Genomic DNA, 25,654 nt, shown 5'->3' on the forward strand with positions numbered 1-25,654 from the left:
ATTAAATAAATATTAAATATTTTTAAATGAAAGGAAAATACCATACAGTTCTTGATCAGGTTACCCCATCTTGCAGGTCAATTACTATGTAGACTCACCTCAAATAATTATAAAGATTCTGTGAATAATGTGCATACACAGATTGTTCTTTACAAGAAAAAACATCCAAGTGCTTCACACATTAAAATATTTCTTTCTACACTGTGTAAGTTAAATGGTAATATAGGGAAAGAAAATTCTAGAAAAGAATTTAAGCCGTATTATTTTCCACATATAAATATTAATATTTATATGTGAAGTACTTAAACATATATAAATATGTAATTTGTTTAGACAACTGCTACTCTTGGCCCCATCTTTGAGAGCTAAGGCTTAATTTTTAAATATGTTTTTCTAATATTTTTGGTTCAGATTATATTCCTTAAACACTCAAGTATTTCAGCCTCATAAACAACTTCCTTTTAAAACAAAGTTTATCATAAAAAGTGATTGGGAAAGAAGTCTGGCTACTAGATTACATGACCAAAAAATCAAATAAATCATGTTAGAGAAGCAACCAAACTCAGTATACTTAGAAATTCTCCCACATTTTTCTTACAGAACACTCTTCACACAAAGAATTAGAATGAATCTTAATAAATTAATGTTTAGAGTACCTCTGTATTATCTAAGAATCACTACTAACTGCAAAAACTGAATCTTAACAGTAACAAGGATTAGATATTGAAATACTTCCAAGCACCTACTTTCCACCGAAGTCCCTCAAAATATTTTATGTCATAACTGGAGAATTGTAATTTCTTTGTGGATTTTAAGTGTGTTGTTCTTCAACTTCAAGAAGGTCAAGGTACGAACTATTTGCATTCAACATATTTAGATTAATACTTGACAAAAGAATATATTAACTTAATTAGTTGTTTGGTATTTTTTAATTATTTCAACTTCTTAGACAATGTGCACTATCTCTGTAGTAAGTGGAAAAGTTCCCCAGACACAGACATCTATGTACTGCCCCTACTTAGGTGGTTAAAAAACGTTTTGGTGCCTGATACCCTGTTATTCTTTACAAGGGGCAAAGACAAATTGTATATTTGAGATAAACTTCTTATCCCAACATCCCAATCGACAATGGCATCACAGCCTGCTGAACACCATCCTCTCTGCAAGGACAAAATTAGTATTTAGTCTTTCAATCCAGACTCATCCAGTCATATTCAATCACAATAATTCAGTTTTCAATATAAGACACTTTCTTTAATGCTAGAGAACAACTTAGGACATAAGATGTTCACCAACTTCTTTATGAACCACTGTCAGAAGAGATTCAAAGTAGTTGTAGCACCAAGTTTATACTGGTATGAAGATAAAAAGAGGACACCTGTAATATCTGGCCTCTATTTAATTACAGCTTTGTTACTTCCAAGAGTTAAGTAACCAGCTCCACTTCCTTGAACACTTTCAAGACAATCCTATATAATATTAACCCTCTCAAAAACAAAGTAAACAAAAATAGCATCAACTGACAAAACACATAAAACTCACACTAACATTCTGTACTTCCAAAACAGCAACACAGAAAACCAGATCTTCACATATTAAAACAGCTGTTCTGGAAAACTGACACATAGTATTCCACCCCCAATATACAGAAAATTTTATTCCACAAGGACATTTTTCTGTGAAGACAGATTGTATTTCTAAATGTGGGTGAAGTTAAGCCATCACATTTATTAGAATGAACTAAGACTGTCAATAACGGGCATAAACACAGAGGTACAAGGGCGAGGATTTTTTCCTACAGACTGCTGTTTCCATCTTTTATTTATCAGCCTTGATCCTCAAGAGAGACCAGTGAAATTTTATGGAAACGTTTCTGATTTTATTTCATGTTAGAAAGCAGACTTAATCAAGACATTGATTTATGGCACATCATAATTTCTCCAGTGTTCAGATCTGGCTGAGCCCATGTTGTTTCACTGACAATAGTAATGAATCTCTTTCACTTCCACAGGAATCTAACTTCTTTCTTTACTAGTACCTTTCGCACCTGAGAAATTTGGCACCCTTTTCTTTCAAGTTGCCTGATTAACACAATTAATTTAAACCCAGAGCCATTTCCCCAACCTGTATTTAACTTGGTATTTGTTGTTATTGCTTAAAATATAAAGAGGAGGAATGTCTATCTGAAAACCCGGCTACTTTTCAGCCCTTCAGCTAATAACGCATGTTACGAAATTTGTCTTTCAACCATGCTGATTGTAACACTTTACTACCTCTCCTTTTTCATAATTCCCATCTATGGATAGGTTGGAACTGTTGGTTGGTCTCAGCAGCTGTTGTACTAGTTTGTTCTCAGATATTGATACAGAAGACCCATGGGGGAGTAAATGGGCTCCTCATACTTTCCTCTCATTTTGGATTAGATAGTAGTTAGGATAACCATGTAGATTTTGAGCAGATCTTGGTACATTAAATGCGTGCTGTATTTGTGCACTGTAGTATACCTCTTTACATCTTAAGAGATAAAATTAATCTTGTCTCCTTAATCATTTTTGCAGGTACAAGGCAATTGCTAAAAAATATAAGCTAATATAACAGATCAATTTTGTAAATATTTCTGTACTGGGAATGGCTATTTAAAATAAAGAATTTTACTTTAGCCTCCTACAACGTTAATCTGATTTTGAGTACACAACCACAATTTCCAATAATTTTTGCTCACGGAAGTTGCTGAAAGTTGAATGTGCAAATCTAGATAGCCATCCTTAATATGATCTGATCTTTTCCTGGGCTAGAATTACAGTAACAGTAGGGGAGAAAAAGACATACAAAGGGGCAAAATCAAGAGAGTAATGCAAAAGTGTTAGTAAGTTATTTGCCCTAGTAGCAGTGAGTGAGATCATTAAGAAGTATGGGAGATGTCTCCTAGGAATCATCCACCCATGTGCAATATATATCAGGTTCCCCAAAAAACCAATACCATCCAAGGCATTACAGTGAGCTATGTATGAGGAGCAATACAGGAAAAACATGGTGTATGTCTGGTGTGAATAACCATAGTGAAAAAGATCTGAGCATAAAGAAAAATGACTGATCATCTATTCACTAACACTACCAAAGCTGATCTAAGTGCAATTCTTCATGTCCCCCTTACCCAGCAGAATGTGGTTTCAAGAATATTCAAGGCACAGGAGAGGAACAGAGGATTACAGAGCCAGAGAGATTATATGTGTGTGTATGTGTCTGTGTGTGTGTGTGTGTGCATATCTGTATATATATCTCAGTATAACCTAAGCTGCTGTGGAGCTGTACCTGAAGGGGCTTAGTGGAGTTGTTTGAGGAGGATGGACAAACAGAAAGAAAAAATACAGAAAAAATGGAGCAGACAGAGCAAAAAGGAAAGAAAAAAATGATGACTGAATACAGAAAGAAAGTTAAGAGACATAAATGAAGGACTGCCTTGAACATGCCCTTTATTTCCTTAGCTATCACAGAAAGCCTATTGTGCTAATAAACACTGAAAATGATGTTATGACAAATATGGAAAAAGGAGCTAAGACAATTTGATAACTGGCTTAGAAAAAATGGAGACATGGAGAAAATGAGGAAGAGCAGGTATTTCAGAAGTATGCAGGCTGGCTGAGAGGAGCCTCAAAGTGCCGTTTTAGTTATAGCAGGTGATGTTGGAGTTTACGTGACGGTGGTAAATATTGTAGATGTCTTACTTTTGACAGTGAACCTCATGAAAAATATAGTAATGGATCCAATTCTAAGATGTAACTTGACGATCAGCACATCCTACTGATGCAGTCAAACAAATTAAATATTCTCAGTCATGAAGCCCAATGATAACAGATAAAGCAGCATTCCTTCACTCCCTATTAATGAAATGATAGTTTAAATGCAGTGGCTTCTAATCAAAAGCCAAGACTTGCTGATGAGAGGCAAGACGTGGATTAACAAGTTCTGCTGAATTTGTGTAAACTCCACAGTACTGAGACCATAAACACTGCAAATTCTCTTTCGAGCTAGGTATAACAGCAGAAATACTGGGAACCTAGTCATTGCCTTTCACAGTTTAAATAAAAACTCAATTGCATGCCTATATACCCAGTCAAAAGTGCTCCTCAATATTTAATTATATTGATTTCTTTTGAGGGATTATGTAATCTGTTATGACACAGACTCTTATTTTTTCTTACATACTTTGTTTTGATGGACCCTGAGTCAAAACCCAATTTAGAAAGCAAGTAACAGGAACAAATAGTAAAAGAAACAGCTCAAGAGCTCCATAAGTGTCATTTTGCTGCAAAGCTTAAGCAGTAACGGTGGGGAAATAAGAGTTACAGCTACTTGAACAAAATTGATTTTATTCCTTTAATTTTCAACTACCAGAAGTATTTGCAGTATTTTGGTATGGTCATCATCCTAATATTTTTCTGCATGCAGCCCAGATGTAACTTTTCCCAACAAATAATGTGTACTGTGTTTATCTTCAACAGCATCCAGAATGGCTAAATATTTCCCTTCTTGAAACTGTATCCTGTTTCTGACAATGCTGAAGGACTGCTTTGAGTACATATTAGAAAATGTACTCATTTTAGGTCTTTCACTACTTGCATCATTAAAGTCAGTCACTGTACAGATGGGATAAATAAGACAGTCCCTGCTCCAATAACTCAGAATCAAAGTATGAGGAAGAAAGGGAACAGATGGATAAAGAAAGAGTAGGGAGTACACGGCAGCAATGAAAACTATTTTGGTTAAGGTGGTAGGAGGACATGTGTCAATCTAGCTATATTTGTGGGATAATTTTAAAAACAAATTCAAAGGAAGTAGCCTGGTGGATGTTTACAGTGAGCCCGTGGGACAACATGATAGAAAGCATGATGATGGCTGACAATTCTATCAGGCAGTGGAAACTCTTGCTACCAAATGAGCAAACACGAGAGAAGCAAAAGCAGCTCAGTCTTGACGCACAATGAGAAAAAAATATCAAAATTCATCTAGGGACAGACATCATCAAAACAACAGCCAGGAAAATGACGTGCATAAAGCAAAACTGTAATGGTCAAATGTAGAAAAAGGATAGTGTAGCCAAGATCCCAGAAAATAAGAATCTGAACAAGAGTTCTGGCAGCACAGATGACTAGGGATGGTTATGCCTCTAAAACCACATGGAAAAAAATATGTATGTTTTTAATGAATCTGAATTACCAGCCCACATATGCTGAAATGCATATTTATGCATCACTTTAGCCATAAACTGACATTGCTAGAACTGGATACCATAACTTCATTTTCTGAATTAAAACAGAAAACTCAGAGACCATTCCCTGCAGGTATTGTCAAGGCAACCTTTTCCCCTAACTCATTAATTTACCCTTACTGATGTTATATTTCACAAAATTATAGAATCATAGAATGGCTTGGGGTTGGAAGGATCATCTAGATCCAAACCCTCTGCCATGGGCAGGAACACCTTCCAATAGACCAGGTTGTTCAAAGATCTTCCTGTACTGTTTCACAGTCATATCTACATTTGATTACATTCAATAATTGCTACCAGCAAACTGTGTTTGCTCATTATTTGCCTCCCATCATTTAATGAGTACTTGGAATATCACATGTCCTTTCGAGTTTCCACTGCTAAACATGAAAATTGATTCCTAAACTGTGGTTCTCTTTTAACCAGTGATGAGCACAGGCAGTATTTGAATTATAAAGTAAAAGACCGCAATGGAAGATTCAAAAGAGGAGTTGAAGATTGATGTGAGTTGGGTACAAAGGAGGCTATGAAGGGGTAAGGTGACCCAGACATTCCAATTCTTTACTCTAGCAAAGATACAGGAGCATTTTTGGGTTTTAAGAGATTAAGGGAATGAACTGGATTGTCTTCAAACTCCCTTTAGCACCTAGGTTATATTTTCTTGCAGGATCTTTAACTGGCTTAATAGCAACAAAATAAATGGCACTGTAGTCATCTTGAAGTTATGTGAATTTTTTTCTTAGTTCTGTGAAGAAGAAAAGTACAGTGGGAACCAAACCACTATTATGCTATTATTTGTTTATTTTTTTCATTACTTATGTATCTAAAATGCTTTCAATAACTAATTAAGAACTTAATGTGTTGAGTTGAAATTAATGTGCTGATATGAAGAAAATAGGTAATTTTTTTATATGGTTTAAAGAATCAAAATAAGGAGAAATGTTTACAGTTAATGCTCTTAAGAGAACATTAATTCTGAATTAATTCTGAAAATAACCATCTCAATAATTGTATTTTTGCTCATTCAACAGGCCATCAACCTAACAAAAAAATAATAGTGCATTTATTTTAAAATTAGTTCTGAATTTTATAAGGTCAAAAGTTTTATTATTAAACTTAATGTCAGAAAACAGTTTAATAGAGTGAGTCTACTTTGCCTATTCAACAAACTCTCATATAAGCCCATCCATGACAACAAAAATTTACTGCTTATTGGCAGCTTCTGTATTTCTTCTTATTTTAGCAACTTTTTGACTCTTTGAGCCATAGAACGAAAAAGCCCAAACAAGGGCATGATTTTGCTTTTTCCTTATCAAGAAACTACACAGGAAAATGTATAATCTTTTATTTGTAATTAAATAGAGCAGCATCTACTGAAATCATGAGATCAATCAGTCATAAGACACCCTTCAAAAACCATTGATATTAAAAGGTAATCTAGTTCAGCTCATTCATCTTAAAAAATGCCTTGACCCTGCAGGGCTAAAGCTGCCCTAAATAGCAGGATCTATTACATAATCCATACTTAGGCTTATGTACCATGCTGGAGGGTTCTCATTTAAATGAGATCAAAATCTCCACTATTTAGCATGGGCTTTACGACTTTAGCATTCATAAACAAAGGATTCTTGGACCCAGTTGTCCTTCATGTAAAATAACGTGGTAAGACGCAAGAAAATCAGACATATGGAATTTTACTGGAATCCATACAAGCTAGGAGAAAGCAATCTTTTCTGAAGAGCAGCAATTCTAAAATACGAAAAATGGGCAATTACCTTTTGGCTTACCTCTAACCAAGGATCTAAACTGCTTGAGATACTGGTGATGCTAAAAAAATATGGCACACCATCACCACATAAATGGGAGATGATTCAAGAAGCACACAAGTCTACCAGACAACAGTTTTATGACAGCATCTCATATTTTGTGTTTGATATTGTTGCAGTTTAACCTCAGTCAGCAATTAAGTGCCACACACTTGCTTACTCCCACTGGGTGGGATGGGGGAGAGAATTGGAAGAGTCAAAGTGAGAAAACTCATGACTTGAGATAAAGACAGTTTAACCGGTAAAGCAAAGCTACACACGCAAGCAAAGCAAAACAGGGAATTCATTCTTTGTAAGCACTGCTCAGCAATAACAAAAACATCTCAATATTATCAGCCCTGTTTTAAGCACGAATCCAAAACTAAGCCCCATACCAGGTACTAGGTACAAAATTAACTCTATCTCAGCCAAAGCCACCACAGTATTTTAGATAAATAACTCCCATTAGATAGATCGCTCTCTTACCTGTAATCCCACATTTGCATTTGTGGAAATGACTATATTGACAAGCTACTGTCCATATATGAAATGCTCATGATTTCCAAAGTCAAGCTGTAATTCTATGGATCCTTGATTTCTATGGTTTGAAATGTCCTTTTCACTCTTACTGTATATGCCTAAATTACAACAATCTCTTTTTTTTGAGTGTTTTTTTTGTTGTTGTTTGATTGTTGAGTTTTGGTGGGTTTGGGTTTTTTTTGCTACAGTTGAATAAATAAACTCAATTAAAAGGTTTGGGAAATAAAGAAAAATGCAGTAAGTTCTGAATATTTTTAAAAAGCAGCTTGTACTTACCCGCTTTCTGACACTGTACTATCCTCTCATATAAGCTATCTGTATTTTCAACTAGAGTTCTGATGGTGTGAATCATCTGCAGAGAAAATAAATTAAAATATACAGGAACATCAGTAAAATTAAATTTTTACTGAAAATTTTTAATCTGTAAAAGATGCTTAAAATCAAACTCAAATCAATAGTATATTTACCATTAACATAATGAATACACTCATTTTCATGGTCATGACAAGGTAGAGAAGTATCCTAAATGTAGCATGAAAACATAAAACATATGATGATTTTGGGCTGGGATCTGTGAACACTGAAGCAAAACATCTACCCCATAATTCATTGTCTATCAAAGCAAGTGGAAATGATACAACCAGGTAATTCACTTTTGGTGGCTTGGGTGAGATAACCCGGATGCAAGTTTCCTCTTCTTCACTCCAACATTCAGGATGATGACCACTCACCACCCACTGCTTGCTTTTTCCTAGGGATCATTCCACTGCTTTTCCAGATTTTCCACATTTTCCCTTTTTGTGGCTTGACCTGTACATATGTATGAGACAACACTCTATGGAGGAAAACAAATCATCTGAGGCTGGTACCGGACGATAAGAAAAATAAATTATTCCTTTACTTGATCTTTCTAAACAAAAATCCTATCAGGGAAGCTCAGCTGAAGGCACAGTAATTAGGATGGAACTGTGCAGACTTTTCAGCCCTAGGGTATATATTGAAAAGCAACAACTTTGCTGCACCTTACCCACTGACACCCCTGGTATCTACTCAAGCAGACAATTTTCTCACCACTAAAACAACGACTAAAATTTGACATGTTACTTATGTGGGTGTTCATGTGGAACTTACTTTTCTTAGGAGACCACAATTTGCTGTTATGAGCAGGAACATTCCATGTTATAGGGAAAAAAAACCCCCCAAAGTTCTGTAACACACTTCCTCAGAGCAAAATTGCTGTAAGGGTCGTGGACTATTATTATGGCAGTCCTTCCTCACACATATTAGAAGGACCCTCCTCCAGCTGAATGACATTGAGGCTGTTTGTCTGAACATTCCTCTAAGTGAGGCATAAATCAGTTCTGAGAAGCAGGCAAGTAAGCCTCAGATTTTTGATCATGACAAGTGTGCAAGCAAGTGAGGAGGAAAAACACCTGCACAGACAAACTACTCTACAGACTTCTATAATTGTCGGCTACACAAAAATCTGGTTTTAACGAATGACAAAGCATTTAAAAATAATTCTAGTTCTGTTTCTATTATTTCAGTTTAAACCAATAAAGAAAATGATGCAAACCCTGAAATTTTTGGTTTATTCTAAATATAAAAAGCATGTAAATAAGCAACTTTGGAGTATGTGGAGGTCATCATACTGGATAATTTAATTTCATCTTCACATCCTGATTAATTTGTATTTAAATTCAAAGTATCTATTTAGCCTGATTTATAGTTTGTCAGTTGATGGAGTTTGGTTTTTTTTTAAATAAATGTAAATTATAATAAGTGAAGTAAGAATAATTTGATCAGGTTGCTAAGCTGCAAGTGAAAAACTTTATCTTACCCATTTTTAACTGGATTGTTCTTTTAATATAAATATCAATGTTCACTCAAGCAAAAACTACCTATAAATAGAATTATGCTGATTACTATTTAAGTGTAACAAACTGAAGAAAACTTAAATAAGAGAATACTATATTTCACCCACATAGGGAGCACTGCAACTATTTCTGACTGGTCAAGGAGAAAGCCCTATTTCACTGTATTTCATTACCATTCAGTCTTTAAAAACAGTATTCAGAAATTGAAATAAGGTCACTATAAATTTGCTTGAAAGGCAAGGATTTTACCTGTTTCAATATGTATGTCATGTACCACATCTGCTTCTGCAATGAACTTAAATCAAGAGAACTAAAACACAGCTGATGTCAATCACAAATATGCTTCCAGTAACTGACATTATTTTGCTAACTAGCTGAAAGGAAGCTGTAAAGCAATTTTTTGCTGCATTGAAAATCCCCTTGAAAAATGAAATGCAGAGCACATATGGCTCTTGGTTTTCTCAGGATGCTAACAGATGATAATAAGGACTAGAGTCCTTTAACCCGAGCACCCTTTTGACTGGAGTTCATAAAAAAGAGAGACCAATAGTGCTGCCTGTTCAAGTATTTGTTCTGTAGGAACTGTAAGAAATATTGCAACATCCCTGTTTTTTCCTGACCCCATACATATAATAATGTAATTTCTAAGTCATCTCAGTTAGGTGCTATTCCAGACACAGAACACATCTATCTGCTCTGCTTCCTTCATACAATACACTCTACATGTACATCAGATAATTCAGAAGCAGTGGAGAACAAGTTTCAGCTGATTAGAAAACTTACTCTGAGACACTGCCCTGATTTTCAGAAATAAGAGAATTCTAAAATGAATAAAAATGCTTACATTACTGCTTTTTGTTTACTTTCTGTATTGACAAAGCAAGAAAGTTGCACTAGTTCTGCAGATGAAAGGAAATGAAACTAATCGCTGTATTAGTGTTCTTTCATCACAGCAAGGCTAACATTGAAGAATGATTTATAGTAACATGCCCATTTCATATTTCACAGTTTCTGTACGGAAAGCTGCTAAATACTCTCAGATCAAAAGCAATGCCCACTTTTCAACTTTGGAAGAAAAATGTCACTGCATTTATGTGGCAAATTATTCTAATATCCATTTTTATATTACCAGGATCAGTAACAGTTACTTTCTTTATCTCAGGTCTCTAAAATACATACAAAGCTGTATTTAAGATTAGCAGCACTGCAGAGCAAAATTGACTGAGCTAGCAGTCAATTCAGGGGCTGCCTGCCACTACCATTTGATCAATATTATGGAACACCCCAATTTTCTTATGTCCTTCACTAAGAAAATAATGGAACAATATGCTGTGTGCATGAACAGATGCACCTTCTAGTCGTGCTTGATTAATAAAGTAATAGTATTAGTTCATTATAATTTTATTCTTACATTGCTCTTCACCAGGCAGTCACCTTTTAGTATGCATTCAGCTATTTGTTAAATTATTCTTATGGAATGTTTGAACATACAAATCCTTTCTGGTGTTCAGGCCAAAATTATGACATCACGAAAACACTCTGTAGATATTAAGAGAGACTGAAAGACTTTCGTGAGACACAGCATATGGAACAACTGAGTATAAATGGCTATATTTAAACAGAAAATTAGCCTAATCCAAATGATACTGGTAGGTATATGTATGCTTGATATAAAAGCGAAATAGAAAATGATGAGTAAGCAGCAGCTTCAGTGTGCAAAACAGTATGTCTGCAGCAAACTAAGCATGGAATTCTCAAGGCAAATGAGTTGTGGAAATTGAGGGGAAAGACAAGGTAGAACCTGCTATATACTACACTAGTCTATATTGACCAAGCCAGTCAATAACCAGGTATTTGCTAAACACAGTCAACTTTAAGAATATTATCAGTGACAAAACCATAAAGAGAAATGCAAACAAACGTAATAGGGAACAAGCAGTTACCAACTGACCATTAAAAATGTATTGCAAACTACCCATGCCTGTTCTAAGAAAAGAACAGATATTATATGAAGTTTAGTAAGCTATACTTTCTAGCAAGTCTTTTGCAATACTAATTTCCATTTCTAACCTACATTGCTTTTTTCTGGAAGTAAAGATTCAAAATATCCAAAAATATATTTGAAATACAGAATTTGTAACACCTTCTGGAATTGCTTCAATTCTCCCTTCAATTCCCACCTCACCACCACACCCCAATCTTGGTATGATCACAGAACTTGCCTGGTACCCATTATGTACCAGACTATGTCCTTTTTTTTTTCCTGGTCAATGGAAAATGGGAAATGCAGAATGGTTTATGAGACTTGAAGTCACCACATTTTTTCGGAGGCCAGGCTGACAGTTTGATCTATTCTTCAAACTCTATTTGTTAAATCATGCAAGCATTTTACCTAGTTATCAGAAAAACTGCCATAAGTTCTAACAAAAAGATAAATGTCAAGAAAGTTGTAAAAAACAAATAAATTATTATTAAGAGACTTTAGAAATAAACACTAAATGATTAGTCCAGAGCTCTCAGTGAGGACTGGAGATCTATATTAGTATATAGTGTTCCTGTCTTAAAAAGATGATGGTTAGAAATCACAATTTTTGCTTCAGACCGATGTAACTGTACTGTTACCAGTACCATTCACCACTTACATGACATTGTCTTCAAAAATCAAATTAAAAAGTCATATACTGAAAAAAATATATCCCCCTTCTCAGCAAAACAGAACTCTGTCATTAAGACAGTTACAGAAAATTAAAAATAGATACATGTCTAGACTACCCTTAGAATAATTTTTTTATGTTTCAAAGTTTAAGTCTGTTTTACTGTTTTACAGAAGAGATAAATGCTATGAACTAACACTGTGTAGATCTGTGCATGTATGTAAGTGCTCACACATATGTATACATGCATATATTTGAGACCATTCATTCAATTTGAGCTAAATTTGAACAATGAAGATCAATTTCTACTAGGTTCACAAAGACAAGTCTTCTGGTAGAATATAAACCATCCTGTTTATGCCTTCAACTCAGGGAAAATATGTAGACTGAACTTAACACTAAATATTTTGAATACTATATTTAACAAAGACTACAGAGCTTGAGAAAGAAATCTTCCAAAACTCTGAGGATATATTCATTCCTCTACATGTGGAACTAGTTGATAGCACACCAACAGAGACATCAGCTGCATTTTAAAATGGAAAAACCATCCAATGATAAACTGTCTGGCTGATGAAACTCAGAGAGAGAAAATACCTTCAACTGACAGAATTGCAACACCAAGGATGAATGTTATTTTTAGCAAGTAAAGCACACCACACATTTACGTCTCGAAATCTGTGAATATGTGTTGCCAATACTGTTAGGCCCACATTCCAAGAGCAAAACTGAAACTATACTTACAGTAGGTATAAACCAAATCTTCATTAAAATGGCGTTCACGTTCTACTTTCACCCAAATCTCTGCATATTAGATTTCTGAAACCACAAACTACAACATTTCTGAAAACAGTTTAGTATTCAGAGGCCAAAATGGAGCTCTTAAAAGTAGTAAGAAAAATGTAATTTGCATTGTCCAGACATTTCATTAAGTCCAGGATAATACAAACGGTACCAACAGCAAATAGCACTTCTCAAAAAAAGGAAATCAAACATAGGGCATCCCAAACTGCTAATACATAAGCTGCTAATAGTATCTGCACCACTTCAAAAGTATGTGTGGCACAGAGTTGTCTACTATTGCCCCAAGTAATAACAGCAAGGAAAGGAATTCTGGTGGGGACAGCATATAAACACTTTGACCTGAAGAACCATTATAAGTACTGGAAACTCAAACAAAATATGGTCAGTTCAATCCAACATACAATTGAATATATGTATAAACTGTATCCAAGCAGTCCAGTATTCAATGTCAATGCACCAGAAGGCATCTTTGCTGTGGTACTGGAACAAGTCAAAGAACTATTCTTAGTCCTTTCAGTGACAACTGCCATGGTCAGCTTGCTCTGCAGCTGCATAAAGAGTTGTTTTAAACTACATGTGCTGCCTTTTATTTTCCGCTGGAGAAGAATGGTGTTATAGCAAATAAGAAACTACTGTAAAATCAGATTGTAAACTCATATTAAACCTCATAACTCCAATTGTTCCAACAGTGTGGACAGCACACAGAAAGCATTCTGAAACATCCAACTTTTAACCAGGACCACCATAAACAAGAGAAGTGGACTTCTAATAAGTAAAAAACATTCACTGCTTTCCTCTCCTCCGCCAAACCAGCCACCTCATTGAAGAATGCTAGCGGTTAGCTAAGCCTGAATTCCCCTTTGTAAACCCATGCTGACTTCTCCCAGTCTCCCTCTTGTGAGGCCACATCTGGAACCATTCATTCCAATCTGTGGCTTTCCAGTACAATAAAGATACGGACTTACTGTCCAGCACAATGCCACAAAAAGAGTTAAAGAACTGGAGCATTTATATGAGGAGAAGTTGAGAGGGCTGGGACTGTTCAGCCTGGAGCAGAGAAGGCTCAGGAGGAATTCTGGGTGGTGAAACACTGGAAGAAGCTTCCCAGAGAGACTGTGGAGTCTCCGTCCTCAGTGATATTCAACAGCCAACTCAACATGGTCTTGGGCAACCTGGTCTATCAGATCCTTCTTTGAGCAAGGGGGTTGAATTAGATGATCTCCAGAGGTGCCTTCCAACCTCAATTATTCTGTGTAAATAAGGATTTTAGTTGACATATAATAAGTTGACATAAATAAGGATTTTAGTTGACATATAATCCAAATAAAGATTTAGTTGACAATAGTTAAGTTGACATCACCAGTCAAAAGAACTGAGCTTTCTGGCTCAAGAAAACAATCAATAATAACTTCATTATAGATAAAAATCAGCTATAGATTTGCACAAAAAATTAAAAGCTGCTCTATAAACAACTGATCTTTCTACTATCCAAGTACAGTCCAAAGCGCCAAGGTAAGAAATTACTACTTCTTCTGTACACACGGAGTACTCTTCACATCAAACTAAATTTCCTTCAAAGCGGTAAGGTTTTTAGCAAATATATTGTCTAAATCAGAAATTATTTCTTCAACTAAGCAAGGAAATAAATTTAGCAAAGAAACAGAGTCATTGAGGTTAGAAGAGACTTCAAGAGGTCATCTGGTCCAAACCCCCCATCTCATGCAGGGCAACCTAGCATGGCTGGCTGCTCAGGACCATGTCCAAAAGGCTCTTGAGTATCTCCACAACCTCTCTGGGCAACTTGTTCCCATGCTCAGCCACTCTTACAGTCAAAAAGTGTTTCCTGATGTTCTCACAGAGCGTGCTGGTTTTAACTTCATGCCTCTTCTCCTGTCACTGGGCACCACTGAAAATAGCCTGTCTCTGCCCTCTCAGCAACCCCTCTTCAGGCATTTATACACACTGATGAGATCCACCTCAGCCTTCTCTTCTCCAGATTGAACAGTCCCAGCTCTTCCAGCCTAGAAGAGATGCTCCATCACCTTAGTGACCCTTTGTTTGACTCTTCTGTGCATGTCCATGTTTCCATTGTACTGGGGAACTCGGCACTGGACACAGCACTGCAGATGTGAGCTCACCAGTGTTGAACAGGGCAGAAGGATCACCTCCCTCAATCTTAACATATATTATGATATAATTAAGCATTATGTTTCTCTTTAGACTTTAAACCACTGTCCTCTTACAAGAAAAACGCAGATTAAATTTCCATTATGCTTCCTGAACTCACTGGCATATTACGATATAAATGTAATGCTGTACCTAACTGACAGTGGCAGTATATCTCCATAAGTAGGAAAAACACAGGAATAGACTCATGGCTTAACTTTCTCACCCTTCCTTTCCCCTCTCACCTCTTTTTGCAATGTTTTACATTCTAGGAAACACATACATGGAAAAGGGTTTTTTGTCTTCAGAAAGAAGCATGCTGAGATTATGCCATAATACAGTACAGGAGCATAAGGGATGAAATTCCCTTACCAGAACTAATTCTTGTAGGCCCAAGAAAAAATACGACATAATCTGTTCTTAATTCTGCAGTATCCCAAAATGAATTAGATTTCCCACAGTTCAAGAAAACTTTTCAAAGGAAAAAACAGTCCACAAGTTATCCATTAAAAAGTCTTCTATTCTTTCTTAATTCCTCTTGAGTAAAGTATATGAGAAAGACTAGGTTGAATAATCTTCTAAACTATGTACCCAATCCAGTAGTAATTTCTCTTCACTTTCCTGATACTCTGGTTGTTGTATCAAAATTATTTTTGTAATTTTTTAAGATAAAGTTGACAGAATGAACAACTATACAAAAAGTGGACAATAAAGAAGCACATATATATGAAAGAAAAGTATCTTGTATCTGTATAAGAAGAAAAATCTATCATCTGTGTGTAAAAATTAGTAAGTAATGTTATGTCTGAAACTAAAACTGTCAGTAGCACAAATGTTTTCACAGAGATGTGAGTCAGAAAGACAAACAGAAGATTTGGAATTTATTGAGAGAGAAAAAGAGAACCACTATTGGAAATATGGAATACATTTAAGAGAAGTTGCTATGCATCTGACCTATTTTTAAGCTCTTCCATAAACATTCCATTGGACTACATTAGAAACAGGACAGTAAGCTACAGGAACTCCTCTTCCTAAGTAGCCATATTATTTTATGCTCTTATGAATACTGTGAGTCAGCCATTAGACATAATGGGATTAGTGAGAGGATACAAAAAGCTTCCCTGTTCATGCTCTGAACAAAAAATACTGAAATCTTGACTTCACAGAAGCATCAAGTTGTCATTATCAGAGCTTTTTAATCAATGCAAAACAGCTCATACTTTACAACATTTGGCACTGGAGTCTGAGAATCCAAAATTAGACGTTTGCTTCTGCCCTTGTGGACTGAAAAGCCCAGCATAAGCTGAAGTTATCATCTGCAGTTCTGTTTTTGGAAGCATAATTACAACATTCATGACTGTTCTGTTATAAAACAGGAAAATAAAAACTGATAATAAGCAGCATAATTCTTTCTGAAGAAACTGCCCAAGCTATTCACTATATTTTCCATCAATACTTATTTTTCCATCAGTTTTTGTGACAAACAACTACACAATCAGTAAATGTTTCAATTCATCTCAAAAACCAGGATCTACAATTATTATAATTTATTAAACATGGCAAAAACCATTACCTGAGCTATTTGCAATATTAAATTGTAATGAATGATGTATGTTTTCCCTTAGATCTCTTCACCACTGAACTGTATCCATTTATTACCTAAATAAAGACAGTTCTACTCTGCAGAGACTTGATAATGAAAGCAAGAATACTGTAGAAAGCCAGAGGTAGTAATGGAAATAGTGAGACAGTGTGTGTAATCGCAACTGAAATGCTGCATTTATATTGCCAACTCTGAAACTTACTGTTTTAACACACATTATAGCAATCTACCACTAAGACTGAGAAAGTTGTTGAAAGTCTAAGCAGCCACATCTCACACCTTGATGATCTTTGCAAACCTGGAGGCATCATTAATTCATACATCTTCAAGAGTACTTAGTTACTTTAGCTAGATCAAAGTTGTTGGAGCTATACCTACTATCTCTAATCTGCTTACTGGAAAAACGTACCCTCATGCAAAAATTAACACAAGCAACTGTCTTTAACAGTTCTTTTCCTGCTGGAACATCAGGTTAAGTTCAACATTCACTTCAGCTACCAGAGAAGATCTAAGATTTTAAAAGGCTAAAAATTTAATGGTATCTTCATTTCAATATGATCGTTTGAAAAGGGACTTTGTCAAATGTTTTGGAAAATCCAACCAGACTGATCTTCTGTGTCTACATGCTTCTTGACTTCAAAGAACTCCAAGGGATTAATGAGCCTTTTTATAAAAGCTGTATTGACTCTTCCCCAACATGACACGTTTCTCCATGTTTCCTCTAAATTTCTTCTTCAAAACAGTTTCTACCCATTTTCACAGTACAGATGTCAGCCTGTCTGATCTGTAATTTCATCATCTTCCCTGGAAATCTCTTAAAACACTGGCACCACACTAACAATTTTGATAGTCAGTTGCAAATGAGAGGATACACACGATTAGCACTTTTGACACATAACTCGAGATCTTTAAGACCTTTTGACTGAATATCACCTCTTTCTGGTATATTTTCTCAGTCATTTTGCCTTTCCTGTGTAATATCTTCTACCAGCATTTCAGTTAAAGACGAGTTCTCCAATGAGTCCCTCACAAAGAAACATTTCATATGAAAATTTAATCTCCACAGGTAAATGCAAAAACTAATTTAGTGTTCTGGCTTTATCTCTTTAGCTGGGGCTTTCTTTCATATGTTGATGAACTAGTGATCTTACACACTCTTTGACAGGCTTCCTGTTTCTGGTATATTCAGAAAAGAAGTTATGTTATTTCTAAGTCTATGCAGATTATTCTTGAAATTCTTCACTGTCAGCTTTCTTATACTTCTTATTTAACATGGCAGGGTTAAATATCTATCTTGTCTTTCCTATTTGCACATGACTTCAGCTTTTTGGAAGATGCCTTCTTTTTTTCACGAGAACTTCCTCCTTTTTGTCCTCCTCAAGTCTTTTTTTGATAAGTGGTACATATTTATTTCAAGCTCCCCGTGTGGTATCTTTAGAATGTCTGATGTCTGTTCTTTTGACTACTTCTCTTATCTAACAAAGGTATTTATTTTTATGCAGATTTTTTAAAGACTGTTTTTAAGAGCAGTTATGCTCTTAAGTGTAAAAGCAAGGAATAATAGTTTTTCAATCTTCTATGCAAAGCCTACCTTATTTTCTTTATAAGCCAGATAATGCTAAGAGTTAAACTGTAACATGGAATACCCATGGAGCTTGACTGCAGAAGACATGGGTTCAAGAAGAACATTCTGATGTTCAAGAACATTCTGAACCAACCGGAAAACAAAACACAGCTATTGTGGCCTATGCCAGTCAAGTATTCCTCAGAATAAGTACCAGATGGAAAAAATCTGGATTTTCTTCAAGTGCACTAAGCAGACAGTGGTCAGATGCTATAATGTAATTTAAAATCAAATGAGATCCAAAGATTGAGTTCTAATACAAGAGACTGGTGACCACATTGAACTCAGCCTCCTCTGATAGAGTCAGAAACTGACTATTTAGATCAAAAGAAAGTTAAAGTATTTAGATCAAATAGAGTTGAAGTAACCTATTCACTCACTCAGATTTAGGAGATAAACTGATAATTACCAGCACTAGATCCAGTATTTTTTTGGTTACCCCAGAAGTTTGCAAACTTAAAGGGCAGTTTGTGGAACAAAGGCTTCTCAACCAAGTAACTCTGGCACATTAGTAGGCTACGATGAAGTAGAAAAGTCTTGAGCTACTTGTTTTCTCAAGATACAAATCTGTAACCACAGCACAACAACTGTAATCCTTCTTAACTTTTTGCAAAGCAACCACAGCCAAGGACATACATCAACAACAAGGTAACTAATACAGATTTTATGAGCTAAGCATAAATCTAAACAGATCTGCTAATGACTCAGATCCTGGGAAAGAGGTAATGGATATACTCTTTGCTTCCTTCAGAATTATGAGCTTCAGTCCAATACACCTGATAAAGAAGTGTTCCACCCAATTCATCTATATTAATATCAAGGTTAAAAAAATTTAAGATTTTGAGCAGTAGCTGAACTTTTGTGAAGCAGTTGAAGCATGAGAAAACTATTAACATTTTACCAAAACCTTGACACTCAGCCCCTTTTAGGCAGTCTTTTAATAAGCCTTACCAGTACCTGTCAAGTCCATAACTCCACAAGGTGCAATGTCAAACTATCTACTTCCCTATGGAACAGACACATTCAAGTTCCAAATATAGACTATCAGATTTAGTTTATGTCATTGCCAAAATTTCAAACTCCATAACATGAAGTTAACTTCTACATGATTGCATATGCAGTCTGTTGTATTGAGTCAGTAGCTGAAATGAGGCAACAATAAGGCAACTGGATTTAAGCTTACTACAGAGCTACTAATCACCAATCATATGGTGTTTTCCAACTTAACACAGATCTGTTCTCAAGTCCATCCCTGAGGTATGTATACAAAACCTACTGATCTTACTTGATTTCATTTAAATCAAATACAGACCTCCTAAACTGCAGTCTGCAGACAAAAAAAAAAAACAACCAACCAAAACCAAAACCACACCACCACCCCCAGAAACTGGAAAGAAAAAAAAAATTGAACTAGCAGCATTATCTAATTAGGATTTAATAAAATTTAATCCTAATTATTGTAGCAGCATTATCTTTTGCACACAGGTATAGTTATCTGCCTGTTTTGTGTTAGTTTTTCTCTTAGAAGTAAATGCCTGCTTCCAAAGTTCAGAAAATCTTATCTTCATCAGATGGGGCACTTCATCCTCCACTAAGGGCAGAGAGAGAGTCTGGTTTCATTTGTATGCTCCTCTAGCATATCTTTGCAGTGCTATTATACTCATCACTGAATAATGCTGCAGACTTAGGGCAAGATAATTTTGTTTTCTCTTGCCATAGCATAACTTCTTAAGGCTTACTTACTGTTTATCTTAAAGGTTATAAGATATTAAAAAAAAACATGCAATGGTGTGGAAGAGGCACTTGCCTTAACTCCAAGCTTCAGTCTGCAGCACTGATCAGTGATGGGTGTGATGACACCAACAGAGTGCATGCTGAAGTATCACATAAAGGAAGCTGAAGTTCATGAACAAGAGGGAAAAATAAAACATTGTTAAAAAGTGAAAAGATGGTAGGGTGAAAAATATTCAGGAGCACGGAGAAGCTAAAGAAAAATACACAGCTTAAACTTCTGCCTTTCTAAAAAACTCCTTGTTATATTTGGATTTCATTATCCTGAAAGGACACCCCAGTTCCTGTAACATGCATAAAAGTAAAAGGTTTTAACCCATGAATAGTACTAGCTTTGATCACTTACAGCTCCTCCACTAATACAGTAGTGCACGTAGACAATTTAAGAAAGCATTATGTGTTATTTGTTTAAAGATAAAGACACCAAGTATCCAGTGATATACTAACTTTTCATTATTTGCCTCATTGTTTCTTTAAAAAATATATGCACCTGTGCTACACCAAAGATACTCTCTCCTTTCCATGTGCACCTGCAGTATTTCACTCGTTTGTAATTATTTCAGTGTAGACTGACTGTCCCACTGTAAAGGTCTTGTATCCTTTCTCATTTTACAGACCAACAATGAGTCTTTTAAGCACTCCCAATGTAAACAAACTCTGAATCTCGGCTGAATATTGCTTTCTATGTTTATTATCAGTTCATAAAAACGAGAGTATCACCTACAAATAAGAATTAGCTGAAAACATCATGAACCTGAAACATCCACACTGAGAATGCCATTACATGTGCCATTATATTGAGAGGGCACACAAGGTAATGACAGCCTATGTATTTATGGTACTAATCAAGATTTGTTTAATACACATTTAACACCAGCTTTGTTATCAACACTATTTCATACAGGATTTGACACGCTGGAAGTACATAGTTAAAAAATTTTGACCTAACCTGAGGCCTAAGCCAGCAGAAAATAAGACAAGTAGGTAATCCTTACTTCAACAGTACATCTATTCTTTCTCAATTCTGGATAACGATACTCATTATTAATCAGGATTTTACACCCACATACTAATTAATCATGACAAAAATATCCCCAAGCCAAAACAAACAATTGAGGTAAAATGTGTCATTTTGAGGGCTCATTATATGAATTTACACCAAAACCATACAACTCCCCTGTGATCTATGATAATATCAGACTCTAAACATCTGCCACTATAGCAAATACCAATATATGAACTAAATAGCTTCACAACTCGTCTCCTCAATTTGAAGAAAGTATGATACAGATGTCTCCCACTGTTTCACAATGTGTTTTCAGAAATTAGAGCATGGGAATATGGCTCCCATGGCTGACTTTATTTCACCGTATATCCGACAGATTTTAATTGCTTAAAATCTTTTGTCAAACTGAACTGAGTACTGGCAAGACCCAAATTTCACAAATTAAAATGCATCTCATTATTTCAAGTTTTATTTTATTTAAATAATCTTGAATTTACTTATCTTCAATATCATTTAGAGCTAGAAGCACTATCATACGCTTTGTTTGAAATTGAGTCTTTACATTTTAGGGAAGAGAGGATGGAAACACTTTTGCCACTAAATAAATATTTTAATACTCTTGCATATGAAAGTAAAGTATAGATTTCTGAAGTACACAAATATTCAAATTCTGTATAGCCTGTCAGATGAGGAGTGGGTTGGGGGGGGGGGAAATGTGAGAGACAAAGGGCAAACCAAACTCATATTGTAAAGATTTCTGGAGTCACAAGTCACCTCTAAGTGACACTCAAACAAAAAATTTATTCCAGACTTAGAATAAGATTTTAAGTACCTGGAATAGCTTAATAACTTAACAATCAGTATCACCACATAAGAACTAACTGCAGGTAGAGACATTCTGGTCAACAAGACAAAACTTCTTTACTTACGTGTTACAGGTGCAATCCCAACAATTGAGCTTGTTTGCACCCTAAATTATAGTGATACCCTGTAAGCCACCACCAAGAGGATATACCACTGTCTCCTTGTAACTGTGCTACCATTCCAATCAAATTCTGTTGTATTTACAGCATGACTGAACTATATAAACTCTGCTTAAATTGCTAATTATTGATGAGTGCTTTTTGGACTTTGGTATAGCACAATTCTAAAGCTACTTTTTCTTTTAAAAACAGTTTATAAGATGTATATGAAACTGGGCTATTGGTTTCTTTTCCTCTATTTTCGTTCTTTAAATGGCAAGTGACTTGGGCCTGCCAGGTGCGGTTTCTCATTTTAGTGCACAAAATTAATGTAAAATTATCCTAGAAACATTTATTTATTATCAGATGATATATCAAATGAAATAAAACATTAAATAAATTAATAAATAATCAATTACTCTGTGCCAGATTACTTCAGTGGAAGTAAGGAGGACATTTCAAATCACACTCATCTGAATCTTTTTTCCACATTTCAAATTAATGCAAGGCTGATGTAAATCAGTATTTATCAGTGAATTAGTTCTTCCTTCCTCCCTTCTTGCAACATGTTTAATTTGACACAATTTACATATTTACTGAAGTATAAGGGCTGAAGTTAACATTACAGCTTGCTTGCATAGGGAAAAATGCCTAATCAAATGAGATCTGTAAGAAACAGAAGAGGAAAATAAAAATACATGTGTAGCATTTTACACTTTGAGGTGCTTATAAAACTACAATACCTAAAAGCAGTGCCTGACATTTTTTTTATCCCATGTTGAGTCAAAGCCAATACAAATCAAGGTCCACAAAGTGGAAAATGTAAAGTGAGCAAATTAATGTAAGATCTTTATAGATACACAATAGGTTTCTAGTTACTGCAAAACTGGTAAATTAATATATCCTTTTCAGGGTAAATCCTCTTGATTATAACCACTTTGCTTTCTGAAGTGTACAAACGTGTTTGCATGCAGTATATTAATCTCTCTGGTTTACTCTGTATGAAAACACTATCAGTTGCTGTACATTTGTGGGAATAACTTTCAAGTACTTGTAATGAAGCACAAAATACGAAGTCACAGGTTAAAATCACTTTTCAAAACAGGCACGGTACTGTATATTAGATATATTTTTAAAAAGTCTTTCAAATAGCATATAAGACAAAGAACTACTCACCATTTCATATGCTGTTACAATCTTTTTCAAGACCTCTGGAACAATCCCTTGGAGCTCCATGGTCGGATATTGATCACTGAGATTCAGTACCACCAAGGGTGTATTATCAGGCCCAACCAAGTGCATAGACACTGCCAAAATGCACTGCATAAGATTTGCTACAGGGGAGAGGCCACATAATTCTTTGAATGAAACTACTGCATTCTGCAAAAAGGAAAGAAAGAGTTTCCTTTACAGTTAAATATGAAATTTAAAGTCTCGTTCTCTCAGGATAAAATACTTTATTGTTAAAGTTGAGCTATAATGCGGAATTACCACAGCTTTTCCCTGAAGAACTGTCAATTTTCCAAAGCAACCGATATTGCACATATATTTTTTAAAAATGTTAAAAATTCAAACAATTCAATACATGCCATAGGAAAAAAACATCTATTTAGAACAAGTATATCGGCTCCCTATCACTGCTAAAATTAACCATGCAAATAAACAGTTTCTAAAACATACTGGTTAGATATTTTGAAAAATTCTATGACATTTCAAAAACATTTTTAAAATGCCACCAAGAGAAAAAAAATATTAGATGGTGAATGTCCCAATTAAGCAAAGTGAAGTGGAAGGAATTCAGCACATTTGTAACTTTAAACATACCTGAACTACAGTCCAGACGTGCTGTGGATCTGTTGGCTCCCATTTGGTGTGATTCACAAACCCAGCACTCCACTATCGATGTATTCCTATCACAGAATCACACTTAAGTGAATTTTTAAGGTACTTTAATACAAATACCAATTTTGTGCCCTTCCCTAAGATTTATGAGTTATATTTTATATCCAGTATGGCAGAGTGTAAAACCATATGTTTAAACTTGGAGAAAATTTACAGTATTAGAAATACAATGTGACTCCAAGTAGCCACTGAAATTCCACGGTGTGAATATTGTCAGCACTGTATTGAATTTAGGATTTTTTTTACCAATTGGGAGCTGGTGATCTATGGCAGGTCTGGAGTTTGTGTTCCTGCAGGAAACAAAAACAAAAATATGGTATATTTAAGTTACAAATGTGCTCAGTGTTCCTTTCTTTCATGTCATACCCAAGCAGGGTATCTGACAGAGATTTTAATTTTAATCAAAAGCACTTTTCATCTTGCTGGCATGGTAATACTCATTTGTGGACATGTCTCCTAGAAAGACATAACGCCAACCTTAATGCAAACAGGAATCAAATGTGAAATATTTTGCTGTCTCTTTATGAGAAAAATACTGAAGCAGACTTCAAAATATACATATATAACATATTCATGCAAAATTATGTGAACACTAAATTGCATCTAGTACAGTCACTTACAGTGTACTTTAAGTAAATGTTTAATAGCATCTAGTAAATGTTCAGGAAACAGAAACTACTTTTATTAACTGGACTACACCTTAATGACACAGTAATTACATAGTTAAAACAACAGACATTGGGAAGTCCATTCAAATGTATTTTGTTTGGGGTAAGTATTATGGGTAAGCCATTATGAAAAACAGTTTTACAGAGAGGTTAACGAGGACCAGGGAATGTATATATTCACTAACAGCAGGCAGGACAGGACCACCATATTCTACTACTACAACTCTTGCCTTTGGACTTCTCTATATGCAGAGACCATTCCTCATACTGTTAAGTAATTTAAACAAGCAACATCACATTCTGTTTAATCACTCATGTTATACTTTTATCAGTGATTAACATGTAACAACAAGTTATGACATCAGCTTTTGTCACAGGAACGTAGGAACAAAAGGAACAGAAAAGGCTACCTGTATTCGGATTTAGAGAATCTATTAAACTCCCTGTTGCACACTTTCCTTTTGTCTCTTCTTTCATCTTATACTAAAAAATACCAAACCAACCAACTTTGCCCTTTCATAATCCAGCTTGTGGTAACATTATTTGTGCGTCATAAAAATCATAACAATTTATAACGCAAAATTTCACTAATATAGAAATTAAACAAATCTAACATTCCCTGTTATAAGCTGATATTTATTTTAATTGAGTGGTTTATTTACTTTTGTTAGCTGTAAAAACTTAGTTCCGCAGGTTACAACCTTAAATTGAGCACATTATATAATCTCTTAAAGTCTCAGATATCTTCTTGATAGTATTTTGAGAGATATTGATAAACTTAGTTGATAGCACATCTTTCAAACTGACAGAATAAAATACATAAAATACCTTTTAATATCTCATGTTCAAAGAAACCACACTGTAGAGTCTGTTTTCAATTACATCATTATACTGTGCATATTACAGCGTGCACAATAAAGAGTTTAAAGTAGTTACACGAAATTGCATGTTTTCACTGCTTTCTCAACTCAGCTCTTTCTTGA

General features: G+C 35.1%; 1 protein-coding gene across 1 annotated transcript in view; it reads right to left on the bottom strand.

Moving 5' to 3' along the window:
* Nucleotides 1–25,654, bottom strand: part of PLCL2 (phospholipase C like 2) — a 99,194-nt gene that overhangs the window by 17,061 nt on the left and 56,479 nt on the right. The window contains 2 exon segments of the mRNA XM_032685566.1: nt 7,891–7,966; nt 23,278–23,481. Of these exon segments, the coding sequence (XP_032541457.1) occupies nt 7,891–7,966; nt 23,278–23,481 (280 nt within the window).

Source organism: Chiroxiphia lanceolata, chromosome 1 (assembly GCF_009829145.1).
Source record: "Chiroxiphia lanceolata isolate bChiLan1 chromosome 1, bChiLan1.pri, whole genome shotgun sequence".
Taxonomy (NCBI): Eukaryota; Metazoa; Chordata; class Aves; order Passeriformes; family Pipridae; genus Chiroxiphia; species Chiroxiphia lanceolata.